The sequence below is a fragment of the Crinia signifera genome, chromosome 6 (genome assembly GCF_055691185.1).
Source record: "Crinia signifera chromosome 6, ASM5569118v1, whole genome shotgun sequence".
Classification (NCBI taxonomy): domain Eukaryota; kingdom Metazoa; phylum Chordata; class Amphibia; order Anura; family Myobatrachidae; genus Crinia; species Crinia signifera.
Window position 1 is genome coordinate 254,359,236 of NC_139222.1, and position 19,651 is coordinate 254,378,886.

At 46.2% G+C, this 19,651-nt stretch overlaps 1 protein-coding gene across 7 annotated transcripts in view; it reads right to left on the minus strand.

Annotated features, from left to right (window-relative positions):
- Positions 1-1,993: 1,993 nt before the first annotated feature.
- LOC146009222 (alpha-2-macroglobulin-like) overlaps positions 1,994-19,651 on the minus strand; it is a 100,286-nt gene continuing 82,628 nt past the window's right edge. For 4 of the 7 annotated variants that reach the window (XM_083149371.1, XM_083149378.1, XM_083149376.1 and 1 more), the window contains 8 exons: positions 14,052-14,260; positions 12,635-12,850; positions 9,841-9,965; positions 8,226-8,316; positions 8,078-8,146; positions 6,022-6,124; positions 4,881-4,922; positions 1,994-2,200 (listed from right to left, as the gene is read on the minus strand). In XM_083149371.1, coding sequence (XP_083005497.1) covers positions 2,169-2,200; positions 4,881-4,922; positions 6,022-6,124; positions 8,078-8,146; positions 8,226-8,316; positions 9,841-9,965; positions 12,635-12,850; positions 14,052-14,260 — 887 coding nt within the window. In that variant the 3' untranslated portion in view covers positions 1,994-2,168. Of the gene's footprint in view, positions 2,201-2,225; positions 2,353-4,160; positions 4,205-4,880; positions 4,923-6,021; positions 6,125-8,077; positions 8,147-8,225; positions 8,317-9,840; positions 9,966-12,634; positions 12,851-14,051; positions 14,261-19,651 lie in introns of those variants that run through there. The other 3 variants (XM_083149373.1, XM_083149375.1, XM_083149372.1) reach the window with 3 other exon arrangements.

Here is a 19,651-nt window from a genome sequence, read left to right on the forward strand (position 1 = left end):
AAATGCTTGGACCACAAGCATTTTAAATAAGGGATTTTTTCCGGTTTTTGGAATAAATATTTTCTATACATACTTACCTGTCTCCTGGTGGTGCCCCGATGGTCCCACTGCGTCCACGGCAGGCCTTCAGCATTGTCTCCAGCGGTCCCAGGAGTGCATTGCACAAGTTCCCAGGCGTGCATCTCCTGGGACCACTGGAGATGCCGGAGACGATGCTGAAGGCCTGCCGTGGACGCCGGGGGACTTGGTAAGTATAAAAAAAGGGTAAGGGGGGGAATTTTTTTTAATTTGAATTATTCCAAAAAAACACGGTTTTTGGAATAATTTGGATAATAGATCTCCGGATACGGGATACTCAACCTGCATATATATATTTAGAAGACCCTAACCAGACTAAGTAACCTTGTGCTTAGTAATATATTAGAGTATATATCAATAGGTTATGAATATATTATAAGTTACACCTGCTGCTGCATGCATCTGGTGAGTACGCCTATACCCACAATAACAAGCTAGAAACAAAGAAAAGTCAGGAGTGTGACGCAATGCGCTGCTGCTGGGTAAATTTGTTCTCTGAATAATTCTGCTGCGGAAATGATACTAGACACACTGTTTAACAAATAATCAACTTTATATCATAAAATATATGTTGTCGTGGCTTGAGAAAGGGGCACAGACCCGAAACGTTGCCGAATTCAATAAACCCACAATAGAAATACAGGAAACAGTGGCAATTAATGAAACTAAAGGACAAGGGCTGGGTACATAACCATAGCTGCTTCAGCAGAAGACATCCCTTTTGCACTGTGTGGTTGGTGCTGAATGGTTGAGGAGTAGGGGGGAGAGAGAGAGAGAGTTGTAGCAGGCACATTGTGCTAGAAATGGCAATCGCCCCAACTCCCTCCTTCTGGATCTGCCACTAAGGGGGACAATAAAGTTCCCCCTTTAGTGCTGGAGCCCGGCAGCAGAGTACTCCATTGTCCCTGGCAGTTCCGCCTCTGCTCTGGGAGGCACTTTGTGGGCATCCTGGGAATCTGTATCGCCCCCTTAAATTATCACCTCTCCTTAAAGACCAAGCGCAGCGAAACGTACGTCAGGGATTGCCGGACCACGTGGTGCACTCAAGTGACCGGCCAGGCAGGAACTCTCCTAGGAGGCAGCGCAACAGAAGCTAATAACAGCGGCGGACCTCTGACTAGCCCTTCATTACAGGCTGGCCGGGTCCAAAGGTAACCACTGGCAATGTCCAGTGGATCTTTCTTTTTCTGAGGCTACTATATGCATGTTAATTACTAGCCTCATATCACTATAGCTCTGTAAATTGTTTTGCAACACTTCCCCCTTGTGAGCGACAGCTAAAATGACAGCATAAATATATTAACTGGTTTTTGCAGCACCTACAGTAGGAGCAAGTTTCATCTTTGCTCCTTTGTCCATGGCTAGCCATGGCTAGCCATGGCTATTCTATTGTTCTCAGCTGCAATACAATACGTATTGCAGCTGAGAACAATAGAATAGCCATGGCTAGCCATGGCCAAAGGAGCAAAGATGAAACTTGCTCCTACTGTACCCTTTTCGAGATTACAGGTTTTATGAAAATGGTCCTATGATTTAAATCCTGCTATACTAATACCTACAGTATACCTTGGTAATACTATAGGATAAATGAGGATCACACATTGAAACCCCAAATCTGTTTCCCTTTTTTTGCTAAGTGGCAGAACATTGCCCATTATCCAAAAATATTTTCTGCGGCGCTTAACACATTGTTTTTACTGAACAAGGAACATATCATTTTTTAGAGCATACCTAATAAAATTTTGTTATTTTATCCTGTATCAAAAACATTTAACATAACTGTGATGTAAGGGTGCCCCCACCCAGAGTTTTCTTTCTTTCTCCTCCTCTCTTGGCATTTAAACAAATAACAAGGATGAAACTACAGTTTGAAACATAACTGACATCTAGTAACACAAATGACTGACAAAAAAAGTGACACAAAATACATTTTATTAAAATTAGAAATTGAAGTTTTGCACATGTGTGAAATAAAAATCCTAAATCTGGGCTAATCCTTAGACATCTCTTTATCCAATAACACAAGTCTACAGTACTTGTATATCATTGATCGGCTCCATTGTTGTTGTGTTACACATTTCCAGCCTCATCTAAATAAAAAGTGACACATTTCCAGCCTCATCTAAATAAAAAGTGACAAAGAAAAAAATGTTTTACTAAACCCCATTCCTGCACAGGGCCGATGCAAGGCCGACACACCAATCCCAACTTCCCAGAACCTCAGGTGACAGTGTGAGGTGTGAGATCCAGGAGATGTTCATCCAGGGACTTATTCTGATCAGGGGCAAGGGACAAACAAGGCATGTAACTTTGCATTAGGACTAATGATGCTGAAATGCAAGAAGTGCAAATACTTTTGTTATTACTGTATGCAGGGTAAATATGGTCTGCCTTTGCTGGACCACAGTCCCGGGTGAGGGAGTTGGGGATTAGGAAGTACAAAGTGATGCCTGTCAGAACCTGTTAAAATCCTGGGCCCCTCCCCTCCTCTACCCCCTCATCCCCTCTCACTCACTCCCTCTCCTCTCTTTTTCTCTCACCTCTATCTCTCTTACCCCTGATCCCTTTGTTTCTCTCAACCCTCTATCACTCCCCTTCTGTCTCTCTCTCTCCCACCTTTCTGTTTCTATGTCTTTGCCCTGAATCTCTCTTCTCTCCAACTCTTTCACCACACTTCCCCTCACTCTCTTTTTTGCTCCCTTTGGGCGGGATGCTCTAACATCTGCGCCCACCCTTCGCCGCACATCGCTGACGTAATTATTGCATATGCTCTAACCCTGGGGTAGCCAACCCTAGTCCTCGAGAGCTACCAACAGTGCATGTTTTGCAGGTCTCCTCACAGAATCACAAGTGAGCTAATTAGCGCCATCTGTGTATCTTTTAAAATGTGTCAGTGATTAATGAGTGCAGCTGTGCAGCAGCTAGGTTGTCTGGAAAATGTGAACTGTTGGTAGCTCTCGAGGGCTAGGGTTGGCTACCACTGCTCTAACCTAACATATGTGATAATTATGGCAAAGGACAGCTCCTGCGTTAAGAGCTGTCCTTTGTGGTGAGTCAGCAAGTCCCGGCGGCTCCCCCCTCCCTCCCTTACTCGGGTTGTGCTGCTTCTGCTGCAGGAGGCTGGCTCTCCTCCTCCTCCCTGCACCCAGAAGAGGATTACAGTGCAGGGAGGAGGAGGTCACAGATCCGGACAGCACAGCTCTGTGCTGCCCAGACACAGGTGAGGGGGGGGGGGGGTTGGGCGGCGGGGTGCGGTCAGGGGCGGATTTAGGGGTCAGGCCACCCCTAAGTACAACATTTTTGCCCCCCCCGATTCTGCCCCCTCCCCCCTTATATAGTTATATATATTTCATTCAAATTTACCTGTAGCCCACCTTTAATATTTTTTTAAGCAGTCTGCTCACTGTACGGAGGACCCGGAGGGAGGGAGGCCGGAAGTTGGAGGATTAACTTTATTAACAGTGTCTCAATGACAGGTCTGTCTCACACTGACTGACCGTGACCAACTGAGTAGTGCAGGCCAGGGACGGGCGCGCCACTCGGCTCAGCTGCTGTACCCGCCCCATTAGATAGGCTATGTGTATACAGTAGCCAATGGGCGCCGGCGGCATTGAGCCTGAGCCCTCAGCGCAGCCATTCAACTCACCCAGCAAGCGGAGCCATCCTGGAAGCGCAGGGTAACCAACTCCAGATAAATGGTGATTTAATGTGCATGGCAGAGAGGGTGGGCAGCGGCGGGTGACAAGCGGCGCTGCCGCCGACATATGATGAATCATGTCACTCACGCTGCGCACCCGCTCTGCCATGATGCTATTAATTTAACAGAATGTCAGCCTGCCATGCCGCCCATAAATGGTGCCACCCTGAGGCCCATGCCTCACAAATCCGGCCCTGGGTGCGGTGCGGCGATGGGTCGCGGTAGAAGTAAAGTGATAAAATCGAGAGTGATAAACAGCCAGCCAATCAGCTCTTGCCTGAGATTTTTCAAACCCAGCCTGTGACATGGCAGGTAGGTGCTGATTGGCTGGCTGTTTATCACTCTCCATTTTATCACTTTTGAAGCTTAGTGCATCTGGCCCTCAGTCTGATGATGTCATTCAAGGATGCGGAGCTGGCCATCCGGGTGCTGCACGGGTGAACTCTTCTTTTAGGTAAGTGTATGTCACTGTATTGTTTGATCTTGATAAAGGTATTAAATTACCGAAATGACAGTTACATGCTGCTGCTGTCTGCATGACTTTTATTGCCTAAAAAGTTGTTGAGTGCCACCAAACCATTGTTACACTATCCTGTACAGTATGCCATTGTTGTGGAAGGCACCGGGGCATTTTTTTATTTGTTTCTTTGAGTGTCGGAGATAGATAGATAAATAAATAGACACACACACAAAACACATGGCTGTGAGCATACAGACACCATATTTACTTTCACTTAAGGCCCATACACACTGGGCGACTTTGAGCTGAAAGTCGCTCAAAAAAGCAGGTTTGAGCATCTTTCAGCTCAAAGCCGCCCAGTGTGTATGGCCCAGCGGTGAGTGTTGTTGCGTGCTCCCGCATCATCGCCATGAAATCCGTTCATCTACTGGTTATGCAGCTTTCAGGAAGGCTTTGCATAGCGCTGCGCAATGCAACGCCATCCTCCCCCCTCCGTCGGCGCCGGGCAGGGGAAAAGCCGCTCAGTGTGTATGCACTGAGCGGCTTCCCCCCCCAGCGATGAATGCGATCATTGCTGTCCATACACGCTGGGCATAGTCGACTAGTGTGTATGGACCTTAAGTCAAAATATTATAAATTCTGTACCTTTAGAACAGGGAGTGTTGTACTTTGTTATGGCAAATTCATCTGAAAAAGAAATAAAAGCAATTACAAATAGGCATAATCTGAACAGCGGGAGTTAAAATATATATTCTAAGGGGTCAATTTACTAAGATGGGATGTTGCCCATAGCAACCAATCAGATGCTATCTATTATCTTCTAGAAGATGATAAATAAATAAGAAGTAGAATCTTATTGGTTATTATTGGTTGCTATGGCAACAAACCATCTTCGATGAGACTCCCATCTTAGTAAATGTACCCCTCAGTCAGTGGCGTAACTAAGTTTTGTGCACCCCCCCGCCATTAGGGGGGGGTGCCCTGCCCCGCCGCCGCCCCGCCAAGCACCCCCAATCCCCCGCCGCCCATGCAAACCCCCCCCCCCCAATCCCCTGCAGCCTTACCTATCGCGCTGGTCCCGGCGGCTCCGTTCTTCTGCTGAGGACCACCACAAAATGGCCGCCCCCATACAGCAGACAGTTTCAGAGAACTGTGTGCTATATGGGGGCGGACATTTTGTGGTGGTCCTCAGCAGAAGAACGGAGCCGCTGGGACCAGCGAGATAGGTAAGTCTGCGGGGGATTGGGGGGGGTGTGTAACTATAGCACCGCAGCCCCCGGCGCCCCCACATGCACAGCGCCCCCCGCGGTGGCGGGGGCTGCTGTGCTATAGTTACGCGCTGCCCTCAGTATTCTAGATCGTTCATTTTCAAGACCTGAAGATGTGTGCTAGTACTGAGACAGGGGCAGATCCAGGGGAGGAGGGCAATCAGGGGGCGATTGCTTTCTATAACATATATGGGTCAATTACCGTATTGTGAGTACCCCCCCCACCCAAATCCGCCTTTGGGACAAGCATTCATATCCCATGTATTTATGCCCCTATCACACAATGTACACCTAATCTATGACATTAAAGTGTGGATGTTTTTTAAATAATGATTCCAAAATGATCTTATCCCCATATAAATGATGTCGCCCACTGTCTGAGTGTGGCAGAAAAGAACGGAGCACAAGCTACAGTATTTACTGAATGGCGGAAATATATTAACTAAATGAATGTGCTGAATTGTGCTGCTTTATAATTGGCCAGTAATATGTTTATAATAAACCAATAGGCAACTCACCCGTCTCATAATAGTCAAAGATAGTAGCAGTGGCCGGCTGAAGGTTACCGACGGCAATTTCTTGTTCAACCAAGAACTTAAAGCTCTGTATGTCCTTAGTGAGCTGAGAACAATAGGAGAGAAGAGAGTCAGCCAGGTGCTTGGGGAAGTCCATTCATTTCTTATGCTGTCTGGTTTTGTGGCTCTAAAACTAAACTTAGCTAGGAGCAGTAATGTGTTCCATTAACAGAAACCTTCCACTGCAGCGATGGGCAATAGGCAGCCCTGGAGCTACATACATCCATCCCACTTGCAGCTCAAACTCCTATCTGCTTTGTGGTCATATTTGCGGCAATATATAGCAGCCTAAGATCCCAGCTTATATGTTACTACATGTAGGAGTCTCTTTCAGTGTTCAAAAATATAAATTGAGCCTGCGACTAAGTAAGATTGAGTAATGTGCTTCCCTCTTACAGGTAAGTGTACAGGGCCAGCCGATGCCGCCCTCTGAGTACATCAGGTTGTATAACACGGTTCAACATGTATCTGACTTGGAATGTGCTCACCCTGGACAGGACATCCCTAAAGTATTATTAACACACATGGCTACACAGCAATGATTTGGTTAGAAAATAACAAAACACCTCTTAGAATCCAGTTACAACAATAACAACGGTTAATATAAATAAACCATCACAATTATGTAGGTATCACTGTCTACACATTTCCAATCTGCAGGGCCATCTTCACATAAAGGCCTGTTGGGCAGATACCCAGGGACCAACAAGTCTAGGGGACTTGGGTGGTGGTCGCACAATCAGAGGCAGCAGTCTCTACCGGCTTCCTTGCCTGTAGCCAGATGGTGAATGGCATTGAGCATGCCGATTGGTAGGTGGATAAGCTACTGTATATCGTGCTTATAGTCACTGTACAGGTGTCTGTGGAGAGATGGCACAGGACAGCCTGTGGAGAGATGGCACAGGTGCCGCGGTCCCGGCGCCTGTACAAGGTAGATTACTGGGACCGGAGCATGAGCAATTTTGGCCTCGGTACAGCACATGTGCATACCCCCAGCTCCTCTGGGCTGCTTCGGCTGCAGTCCATAGAAGCCACAGAGGCAGCTCGGAGGGAGGGAACACCTCCCCATGGGACTGCCTTGAGTGACTGACAGGTCGGACTTCCAATAGGAAGTCACTGCCCGTCACAGTGAAGCCAGTTCAGTCTCACTGACTACATATGGCTTTGCTTACATGGAGCACAGTGACCGATTTTACCTTTGGGGGGCTACAGTCCCGCAGCCCATACATAAAATCGCCACTATTGGGGACCTAGTACATTGCTTTGATCAGGGCCTAAAATGCTGTTAGGATAGCCCTGCCAATACATACTTGCCTGCTTGACCCTCTTCACCACAGGTGCTGGCAATCCTACATTACCAGGGAAGTCCAGGAACAGAGCAATTTCGTTCTCATGGAGAGGGTCAGGTAGGCAAGTACTGTATGTGCCAATATGATTAGTCATACAAAGACTAGCTATGCTGTATGTACATGAAGGATGGACAATGTTGTCGTTTTTGAAAAATTGCTTTGATGCTGTTATTCATATCCTACTACAGTAACAAAGAATTTGGTCTGGTTAAAAAATAAGCAACAAACAAGTGCGCCGGACAATTGGCCTATTCCCTGACCAACCAGATATGTTCAATTCCGCTACCATATAATGTATGGACATATTTGATGCAGATCTAGGTGCATCAAACCAGCATCTATTCTCACTCGTGTTCATTTCTACCACTGACAACCTGCCCCTGGTAGTATGCAGACATCTCCTCTGCTTCCCTCCATCTCAGCTGTATTGTGTACTAAGAATTGTACTGCTAACTGTTACCTGTGCTCAGCTTTTGTTCTCCAGTTACTGGTATGTTTAGTTCTGTGTACCCTGCATTGTTCTAATATGTGCCCTATATAAGGCGAACCACATGTGGCTCCTTATAAATAAAATAATAATAATAAGTGTTTGCAGAGCAAATGAAAGGGTCTGGATATGCACAAGTGAAGCTACAGGAGACTCCGCTCACCTTCTCAAAGTATACAGTGACTTTATTTGGACTTGTTTCTGTTTTCTTAATCAAAGGATGGCTCGTTAGCTAGAAGACAGAACATATTTGTAAATGATCTGGTTTTATTTGAGTAAACGAACAAATGATAGGTTTCCTGTGCAATTACCTTTTTGAGTGAAGGCTTCACTGGGATGTATCCAGACGGCAGTTTTACCTCAACTAAAGCCATGTTAGAGTTCTCCCTCTTCCCAATGTAGCTGTCAGACGAAATATTCAATATCTTTTTTTGACCTTCTTATATACAAACAGTACTAGGTGCAGGGCCAGGTTAACAATAGGACAGATGGGACTGCAGCTTTAGGGAGGTATTCAATCTAGGATAAGGGCTGTCAATCCCTGCCGACAGCCGTGATCCTGGCCCATTTGCGGTCAGCATGACAGCCGAACGACAGGCGAGATTTAATGTCCCACCTGCCGATCGGCGCAAAGGGGGCGTGGCTGCGACAATCTGCGGCCATTATTGGCATAACGGGCCAGACAACTTAATAATAAGTTGGGCCCGTTCTGCCATGATCCCGCTTCAATGCTGTCGCTAAAGACAGCATTGAATTGGGAGTCGCCGCTATTTCCCCTGTCGGAAATAGCGGTGGCACATTGAGTACCCCCTAAGTCATACACAGAAACATAAAGCAATTTTTACAGATTCAGGGAGACATTGCGGCTGGTAGTATAGTATGACCCTGTTACTCACCTACTGTGTGATGTTATGTGTTGTTGATGCAATGGTCAGTTACCATTGTATCGAAAGATTCAATGGTGGAAGCCCAGCATTCGAGGGTGGGCTTCCGATGTCCATCCCTAGTGTGACCCAGCACACAGAAGAAGGCATGCACCACAGAACAATGATGTCACTGTGTAAGATGTAATTAGGTTGATTTTTTTTACTTCACTTTTTTATTTTTTGGGGTTAGTCGCAATGGGCCGGATACTGGTTCATTGCAAAAGCAAATTCTCTCTCTGATGGACAAAACCATGTGCACTGCAGGTTGGGCAGATGTAACATGTGCAGAGAGAGCGTTAGATTTGGGTGGGGTTTGTACTTCAAACTGATATCTATATTGCAGTGTAAAAATAAAGCAGACAGTATTTACTCTGCACAGAAACAAAATAGCACCAAATCTAACTCTCTATGGGCTGCATTGACTGCAGCCCATAGGAGCTGGCTTGAGCTGCACGGTAAGGCAGGGACAGGATTCCTACTGGAAAACAGCTCTCTGCCTATCGCAGCATGGACTGGCAGTCTTGGAGGGAAGAAATGCCTCCCAATAGGATTGCCTGTCATATGGGTGACTAGCAGGTAGGATTTCCAATAGAAAGTCACTACCAGTCACAGTGAGCCAGTACAGTCTCATGGACTACATCTGGCTAAACTAAGGCTGAGCACAGTGGTGGATTTTACTGGCGGGGCTCAAGGATTGGTTCCGTTTGATGCTCTAGTTCAACATTGGCAAAAAGTTGACACAAGCAAATGCCGACATGCAAATGTACCCTGTACATTTCTGTTTTTTCTTTTTGAAGTTCTTTGCGAATGCCATTATATCATGCTAGTATAACCTTTTTTTATTAACAGTTTGAATGTAAATCAAATAGAGAAGTGATGTAGATTATGACGTGATAAGACTGTTAATGTATAGCCCACAGGTAACTACCTGCATAAGGTAACTGAACTACTGCAGTGCCTCATACTGTATGTCCATAACCATACTGGTACATAACCTCACCTGACATTGACCGCGATGCCAAATGATTTTACAGCTTTGATGTCACAGATCTCTGGCTCCGTGGTTACTGCGATGGTGAATAGGGCATCACCCTCGGGATGGGGTATGTTATATCTCACACTAGTCTGTAATAAAAGCAGCTCATCAGTGTATATCAGTCAGCTGTGACACGCAATGCTCTCCATGATCATTTTCCACCAATGGTATGTACACTTACACAGAATGGGCTATTATTGTAAGAGGTGAAACCCTCTGACTAAGATGTGTGTCCAGCAATTTCTGGGTCCCTTGACTATGGCACTTATATATATAGGAGGCCAGCGTACGCTTCGCAGTTCTTCCTCAGGGCAACCCTGAGGAAGAACTGCGAAGTGTACGCCGGCCTCCTTAGCTGTGCGGTCACTCCCTTTAGCCATCCATCTTCTATGTCTGATTACTAGTCCTTTTAAGGACTCTTGCAGAAGAAGTTTGGATTAAAACCAATCTACGGTGCGCTTATAATCAGCTCTGGGTGCCGTACTGATTATATGAAGAAACACTTAAAAAACATACAATACCAACACAAGAACAATCAGACAGCTCCCTGGGCGCTGGATGTAAACTCTCCTCTCTCCCTTTCCGAGGGATTTGACCCAAAAAGAAGAGAAGGAGAAACACAATGGTATAATATTGCAACGTTAAAGAAGTTCTATTAACCAAGATATATATGCCTCGTACCAATCAAATGTGTCTACTCAAATTAGCAGACATGTGAGCTCAATGGAGGGACTTAGTTCGTCACCAAACGATCCTTTTCTTCCTTTCTCCTCTAAGTGTAGTCACTCAAAAAAGGGGATAGGAAAACACAATAGTGCAACCGCAACCGGAAGTACGTGCGGTGACACGCAAGTGTCACTTCCGGTCTAGAGACGCGGCCGGAAGTCAAAGTCCGGGATGAGCTCCGGTGAAAATAGCGGGAACATCAATTGCCATGATTTCATGGTAACACACGGGACAGACTTATTTGTCTGTACTTTTGTATAGGTTGTATATAGGATCCAGATCGTTAGGTAATCTATGTCTGGCAATAGGCTTAGCCACCCTTCTAAACATTGTGGGTATAAATATCAGAACTGCACATGAACCTTCCACACCTTGATAAAGATACATTTAGTATCGAAACCAGTCGGTTTGGGAGGACAGAGGACGTTTTCTAAGGACCCCCATTGTAGACCAGCACCCAGGGATGCCTGTTTGGGTTATACACCTGCACACTTTTGTCTGCATTTTTTGTGGACAAAACCACATGGTGAGAGTCCTTTGATTCAAACTCTGCTTGTTCAATTTTATGTTTTTAAAAAAAATAAAAAAAAGGTATTGCACTATTGTGTTTTCCTATCCCCTTTTTTGAGTGATGAACTAAATCCCTCCATTGAGCTCACATGTCTGCTTATTTGAGTAGACACATTTGATTGGTACGAGGCATATATATCTTGGTTAATAGAACTTCTTTAACGTTGCAATATTATACCATTGTGTTTCTCCTTCTCTTCTTTTTGGGTCAAATCCCCCGGAAAGGGAGAGAGGAGAGTTTGCGCCCAGGGAGCTGTCTGATTGTTCTTGTGTTGGTCTTTTAAGGACTCTAATGTGTTCTTTTTGTGCAATACTTTTTCATTATCAGCTAATCATGGGTTAATATCCCTGCTGTGTACCGTTGCATGCAGTATAATATCTAAGTACTACATGTCCCAGTGTGCGAATAAGTGGTGAACTGCAATACAGACAGTCCACCCAATTATTCCTATACACACTGGGCAACATCTGTTTGCAGCGCTGTGTCTTTTATCAGTCCTACTTAGGACTCTGTTTTGCAATTTTGTCCACCTGTGTTTTATGACAGTTATACCACTTCATTTGTCCAAGTAGGGTAATGAGATAAATATTACATAAGCTGCCAACCAGATGCCCCAGTGTGTTGATGTGTAGAAAACTACAGTTTAAATGGTACACACAACCAGCACCGTACACACTGAACAATGTCTGCCTATCTTTATCAGTCTCAATAAACGTTTTTTGTGGATCTTGTAACACACTGTAATACTTATGTATCAACTTTGTACTGCAACAATGCATAATATGTGAAATCCATTACTTGATACATTGTCTGAATATTACACAATGTCCACTCATTAAAGAAGTATTAACTCAAACAAACAGTGCTCATAATATTTAAGCTGTGACTGGGACAGTAGGCCAGTGGTTCCCAAACTGTGTGCCGTGGCTCCCTGGGGTGCCGCGGAGCACTTGCAGGGGTGCCTCAGGTTGGTGGTCCAGAACCAATTAAATGTATTTATGGCCAATGAAATAGGCAAAAATCAGTGCTCGTGGCTTCCAGTTATAAAATATATGGGTAAACAGAAGTGAATCATGTTCCTCACCACATAACTGGACCTAAGGATACAATCTAATCACAACTTATTTAATTTAATATTTTTTTTTTCTGAAACTCTCAGTAACAAACTTTTGGGCTAGGGGTGCCGTGAAAAATATTATGATAAATTAGGGTGCCGTGATTCAAAAAGTTTGGGAACCACTGCAGTAGGCAATAACCCATTACAGCTTTACTTGTAACCTATATAACTGAGATATAAGTCTTTTATAAATTGCCCACAGACTTTATTGATTGATTCTCATAGATTTATTTATGGTTCATATCTGACAATCTGCATTGCTGTGAGTGTTTTTTAAGGGTTGTGTTAGGTTTAAAACAGAACCCAAGGTCTGTACCGCAAGGGTTATATGGGTGACAACTTACCTGCGTGTACACACACCCAGACCCGCTGACGGTGACCGTGTAATCTCCGGGGACACTGGGCAGGCTGGCACGCTGCAGGAGCAGGCGGTTGGAGTCTTCCACGTGGAACTTGACAACTTGAGCGCTGTCCTGGGTGACGGAGACATCACGAGGACCATCGTGGCTGAGGGCATGATAGCCATAGAGAGACAGGGCCTGGAGAGCAACTACTGTATCCTGGGGAAAGCACAACACGTAGTAAGAGGGCCTGTGTCGTCTGATGCAGGAAATATCTGCATAGATCATTAGGTCGACATGTCCTTAGGTCGATAGCATGTTGGTCGACAGTCATCAGGTCGACATGCATTTAGGTCAACATGAGTCTAGGTTGACATGCAGGAAGGTCGACGTGAGTCTAGGTCAACATGGGTTAGGTCGACAGGGTCATCAGGTCAACAGTCAAAAGGTCGACATGGGGTTTTTCACATTTTTTATCCCGTATGTCGACACAGTGACATGGGTACTGAAACGTAGCACAGCGTCCACTTGCCATGCTTCGGGCACACTATTTTATTCTCCCACCTCGCCCTAGTGGATGGATCTAACTAATGACCCTGTTGACCTAACCCATGTCAACATAGACTCATGTCCACCTTCCTGTATGTTGACCTAGACGCATGTCGACCTAATGGTGTCGACCTAATGACTGTCGACCAACATGCTGGTGACCCAATGACCATATCCCTTTAAGAGTCATAGGGTCGACAGTAATAAGACAGATACATGACAAAGGTCGACATACCTTAGGTTGACTTGGTCAAAAGGTCAACAAAAGCAATAGGTTGACATGGAAAGGTTGACACAGTTCTTGGTGTCTATATTAACATGGCTCAACATGGACACCATATAAGTGTACCGTGACCCATCACATGGCGCACTTCACTCCCCACGCTTCGGGCACATTATTATGACCTAACTCTGTCCACTTGCATAGTAAAGTATATAAAAAAACACCTTAAAAACAACGTGAAAAACGCATGTCAACTTTTTTCATGTTGACCTATTGCTTGTGTCGACCCTTTCATGTCATCATAAGATATGCCGACATTGTTCATGTGTCGACCTATGGTCTGCCAACCAAAAGTGGTCGACGTTATTACTGTCGGCCTACTGACCACATTGCAAACTTGCAAGGGAAATTTTTGAGAAATCAAAAAAACAAAAACTACTAAGCACTGGGCTCCGAAAATTACCAGCTATGCAATCAGGGCCCAAGTCATTTTGCAACTCTGTATGTAACTACTCCGTATGCAACTACTGTATTTCTAGTTGTATAATTGTCGTCGATAAATGAAAGCTATAACTATATAGAGAGGCTGGAAGGAAGATCATGAGGTGAGACCAGATGTGACCATTATAGGTGAGACACGAGTCCTACCTGAGTAGATGAGAAGCCACCATTGGGATTCTGCTGCTTTATGAGCCAGGAGACCACTTTAGTGGCCGCTGTTATATCCTCATCAGTGATGTTGGGTTTGGCCAATATGGCCAGGAGCACGTAGGCGGTCATCTCCACCTCTATAGATTGGGCCCTTCCGATCCCTGATTTCTGGGAGAATTCTGGACGTTGCCAGTGGACTGTGCCATCTGGAATATGAAATAATATTATTGTATTGTTTTTGATGATATTTCCAACAATGGGGTGTATTCAATGCCGTGGGCGAGCAGCGCCAATGAGCAGGGCTTCCTGCTCGCTGTCACCACTCACCCTGTCAGTATTCAACGCACCCTCCCTCATACGTCAATTCCCCCTCGCTCCGTTTTTTTTGAGCGAGGGGAAATTGGCGTATGCGGCTCCAGAAGCTGCGAGACTCGCAACTAAAAACAGCGATTTCTCTGCATTAGCCGCGGGTCTCGCTGTTTTGGGGAATTCTCGCCATCCTGTGACGCTGAGGATTTCCCCAGAACGTTGAATAGGGCGAGCAGCTGGCGAGGGGGTTAAACAGTGAGGATCGCTGGTTTTCTGCAATCCTCGCTGTTTAACCCCCTTGCCAGCCCATTGAATACTTCCCAATCTCTGGGGCTCGGCAGCAGTAGAACTCTTTGGAGATCTACTTTGCTATGTTTCTCTTGGTTTAGTTACCTAAACCCTCACACGGAAGCACAGATATACTCTGTAAATCTAGTGGTTCATACATAATTTTCTCAACTTTACACAAAGTAGGAGGTTAGATACTGTAGTTACATAGTTACATAGTAGGTAAGGCTGAAAAAAGACTTGCGTCCATCTAGTTCAACCTGGTATAGATATCCATTGCTGATTTGGTAGGTTCTGATATTTTACAGACAGATTATATTTCTTATTTGTACCCATGGATGTTTTTATCCAGTAAATGCTTGTCCAACTTTGCCTTGAACGCATTTAATGAGCCAGCCGTTACCACCTCTCTGGGAAGAGAGTTTCAGAGTTTAACTGTTCTACTAGCTGAATGAAATCTTTTTTCTTCTAATCTATACTCATGCCCTCGTGTCCTAGATTCCTTTCTAGTAGAAAAGAGGGTGTGTGACAGTTCCTTATATTGGCCCTTGATATACTTGTACATGTTGAGCATGTCCCCCCTTAAACGTCTCTTTTCCAATGTAAATAGTCCCAAATTGCTTAATCTCTCCCCATAGCTTAAATTCTCCATTCCCCTAATAAGCTTTGTTGCTCGCCTTTGGATTTTTTCTAATTCTATGATATCCTTTTTTATAGTGTGGGGCCCAGAACTGCACTCCGTACTCGAGGTGAGGTCTCACCAATGCTTTATACAGTGGCATAATTACCCTTAAGTCCCTAGTTTCCATTCCCCTCTTAATACATGCCAGAATTTTGTTGGCCTTTTTTGTAGCTACATTACAATGGGCACTATATCCCAGTTTGCTGTCTATTTGGACTCCTAGATCCTTTTCAAGTATGGAATTACCCAGTTCCTCTCCGCTAAGGTTGTAACTTGCACACTGGTTGTGTCTCCCAAGGTGCATAACCTTACATTCATCTACATTGAACCTCATCTTCCATTTTTTTGCCCACTCATCTAGAATTGCAAGATCATTTTGAATCATGGTGACATCTTCTGATGATTTGATGACTTTGCTAAGTTTTGTATCGTCCGCAAAGATGGATACATTGCTGAGTAACCCTATCCCAATATCGTTAATAAAAATGTTAAACAGAATGGGCCCCAAAACCGAACCCTGGGGCACTCCACTTAGTACCGGTATTGTATGTGATACTGCACCATTCACAACCACTCTTTGTTCTCTATTACATAGCCAATTCCCTACCCATCTGCAGATATTTTCACCCAATCCTAGGTTCTCCATTTTATTAATCAATCTCTTGTGTGGGACAGTATCAAATGCTTTAGCGAATTCTAGGAAAATCACATCTACAGCATTTCCATTAACAAGGTTTTTGCTAACCTCTTCATAGAACCCTAGTAGATTAGTTTGGCATGAACGATTTTTCACGAACCCATGTTGGTTAGTACTGAGTAGACGGTGATGGTCTAAATATTCCTGGATACCATCCCTTAAAAATCCTTCAAATAGTTTACCCACAATTGATGTTAAACTAAATGTTAGGATCCGTAGAGTCCCCGCCAACCCTAACTCCGTTGCCTCCGGATAGAATTGACGGACGCGTACAAGGGCTAAGGCTTCACCTAAAATAGCCGCGTTCAGCAGAGCCCGTTAGTCAGGCTCCGCCCCCGATGCCACCAGGTCTTACGTGTGACAACACGGCTGTCAAGGCCAACGGAGGACAAGGGGAACAACTGACTGACACACCACAGGCGAGGACTTACACAACTAGTAGATGGTAGTATTTTCCACAAATGGCACCGGGAGTTACAATACTCAAGAGATGGTACGTTAACAATAAATGGTATACAGGAGTAACAATACTCAAGAGGTGGTACGTTAACAATAAATGGTATACAGGAGTAACAATACTCAAAAGGGTGATACTTAAACAATAAATGGTATACAGGAGCTGAAAAGATAGGGATAAACTCCCACTTATCTGACAGATGACGATAAAGACAAGGGGAGATATCCCTCAGCAACCGAACAGGAAAAGGCACTGGAATGCTGGAAGCAGGGCAGGAACCAAAACCGACAGGAACCAGGAAACCGGGAACACTCTGACCAACAAGGTAAGAACTATCACCGGCGTCAGAGTATCTTGCCCAGGACCTTAAATAGGGCGCCAAAAGGCGTCCCCCACAGCTGCTGCTAATCAGCTGTGAGAGGCCTGCTGACTGCCCCCTCCTCCCCGCGGCAGCCTGGCGTCCCCCGTCGCCTAGGCAACCGCTGTGGCAGGGGAGGAAGGAATTGTATGAGCGCTGCCGGGCGCGCGTCAGCGTCCGGCGGAAGTGCGGGGCTGATGACGCGGCGGCGTCCCGGCTGCCTAGCAACAGCCGGGGCGCGTCGTCTTAGGACTGCCGGAGCAGCGCTGCCCGCGTCTGCATCCGGCGGAAGTGCGGGGGTGATGACGCGGCGGCGTCCCGGCTGCCTAGCAACAGCCGGGGCGCGTCGTCTCAGGACTGCCGGGGCAGCGCTGCCCGAGCAGCTCCTAACAGTACCCCCCCCCCTTGAGGAGGGGTCACCGAACCCTTAGAACCGGGTTTGGACGGAAACTTCTTTAGAAATTCAGCCTTTAACCTGGGCGCATGAAGAAACCTATCAGGCACCCAAGACCTCTCTTCATCCCCGAAGCCCTTCCAATGGACCAAAAATTTTAGTTGACCCCAGACCACTTTGGAATCCAAGATACATTCAACAATAAATTCCTTGTGTCCCTGAACAAAAAATGGGTTTGCGACTTTGAAGGGGCAAGGACCGGGAAGTAAGTGCGACCGGTTTGAGTAGAGAACAATGAAAGACACTATTAATTCTCAATGATCTGGGTAGCCGCAACCTGAACACCACTGGATTGATTTGTTCGGTAATCAGGAAAGGCCCGATAAATTTGGGCCCCAGTTTGGGGCATCTCTGGCGAAGTTTGACATGTCGAGTTGACAGCCAGACTTTTTGACCGACCTTAAAAGAACACGGTCTCCTGTGTCTGTCAAAAAAGATCTTGGAGCGCGCTGCGGACTGTCTGAGGGCGAGGTGCACCTTCTTCCAAGCCCTTTGAAGAAGAGCAACCGCAGAGGAAGAAGACCACGAGGAATCCATGGGGACATCAAATAACAATCCCATGGCCGTGAAAAAAGAATCAACAGACGTGAGAGTCACATCCCCAGCGGGGAGCCCAAAAGCCCAGGACTGAGGATCACCCTGGAGAAACGAGATGATAATTCCCACCTTTTGAGACTCCGTACCTGAGGATACCGGCTGGAGTTTGAAATACAATTTGCAAGCCTCCCTAAAGTTAAAAAACTGGGAGCGATCCCCAGAAAAACGATCAGGGAGGTTTACTTTAGGCTCAGGGTTTCTAACTGAGGATAAGGCCCCATGCACCCGCTCCTCCTGTGTATTAACCCTGAGAGTAAGCTCCTGGAGCTTCTGGGTGAGAGTATGCATCTGCCCTGCAAGCGCGTGGCCTGCAGCCTGTTGAGCAGGATCCATGATAAGAGAGCGGATCCCCTAAGAATAGCAATAAGCTTCTCTTTTTTGTGGCCGGTGATAATGTTAGGATCCGTAGAGTCCCCGCCAACCCTAACTCCGTTGCCTCCGGATAGAATTGACGGACGCGTGCAAGGGCTAAGGCTTCACCTAAAATAGCCGCGTTCGGCAGAGCCCGTTAGTCAGGCTCCGCCCCCGATGCCACCAGGTCTTACGTGTGACAACGCGGCCGTCAAGGCCAACAGAGGACAAGGGGAACAACTGACAGACACACCACAGGCGAGGACTCACACAACTAGTAGATGGTAGTATTTGCCACAAATTACAGTTACAATACTCAAGAGATGGTACGTTAACAATAAATGGTATACAGGAGTAACAATACTCAAGAGGTGGTACGTTAACAATAAATGGTATACAGGAGTAACAATACTCAAAAGGGTGATACTTAAACAATAAATGGTATACAGGAGCTGAAAAGATAGGGATAAACTCCCACTTATCTGACAGATGACGATAAAGACAAGGGGGGATATCCCTCAGCAACCGAACAGGAAAAGGCACTGGAATGCTGGAAGCAGGGCAGGAACCAAAACCGACAGGAACCAGGAAACCGGGAACACTCTGACCAACAAGGTAAGAACTATCACCGGCGTCAGAGTATCTTGCCCAGGACCTTAAATAGGGCGCCAAAAGGCGTCCCCCACAGCTGCTGCTAATCAGCTGTGAGAGGCCTGCTGACTGCCCCCTCCTCCCCGCGGCCGCCTGGCGTCCCCCGTCGCCTAGGCAACCGCTGCGGCAGGGGAGGAAGGAATTGTATGAGCGCTGCCGGGCGCGCGTCAGCGTCCGGCGGAAGTGCGGGGCTGATGACGCGGCGGCATCCCGGCTGCCTAGCAACAGCCGGGGCGCGTCGTCTTAGGACTGCCGGAGCAGCGCTGCCCGCGTCTGCATCCGGCGGAAGTGCGGGGGTGATGACGCGCCGGCGTCCCGGCTGCCTAGCAACAGCCGGGGCGCGTCGTCTCAGGACTGCCGGGGCAGCGCTGCCCGAGCAGCTCCTAACACTAACGGGTCTGTAATTAGCGGGATCTTCCTTTTTTCCTTTTTTGAATATTGGCACTACCTCTGCTATTCTCCAATCTTTTGTTACTATACCTGATGATAATGACTTGCTAAAGATATAATGTAGGGGGGTAGCTAGTTCATCCCTTAATTCCATTAATACCCTCGGATGAATCCCATCTGACCCTGGTGATTTATTTGTTTTGAGTTTGCTTAGCCTCAGTACTATTTCCTTTGGCGTCAAATCCACAATGAGATCTGGCTTATTTGTCCCGTTTGTGGTAAATGTTCGTTCCACAGTCTGCTCTCCCTTAGTAAATACTGATGAGAAGAACTCATTTAACAGTTTTGCTTTTCCCTTGTCCT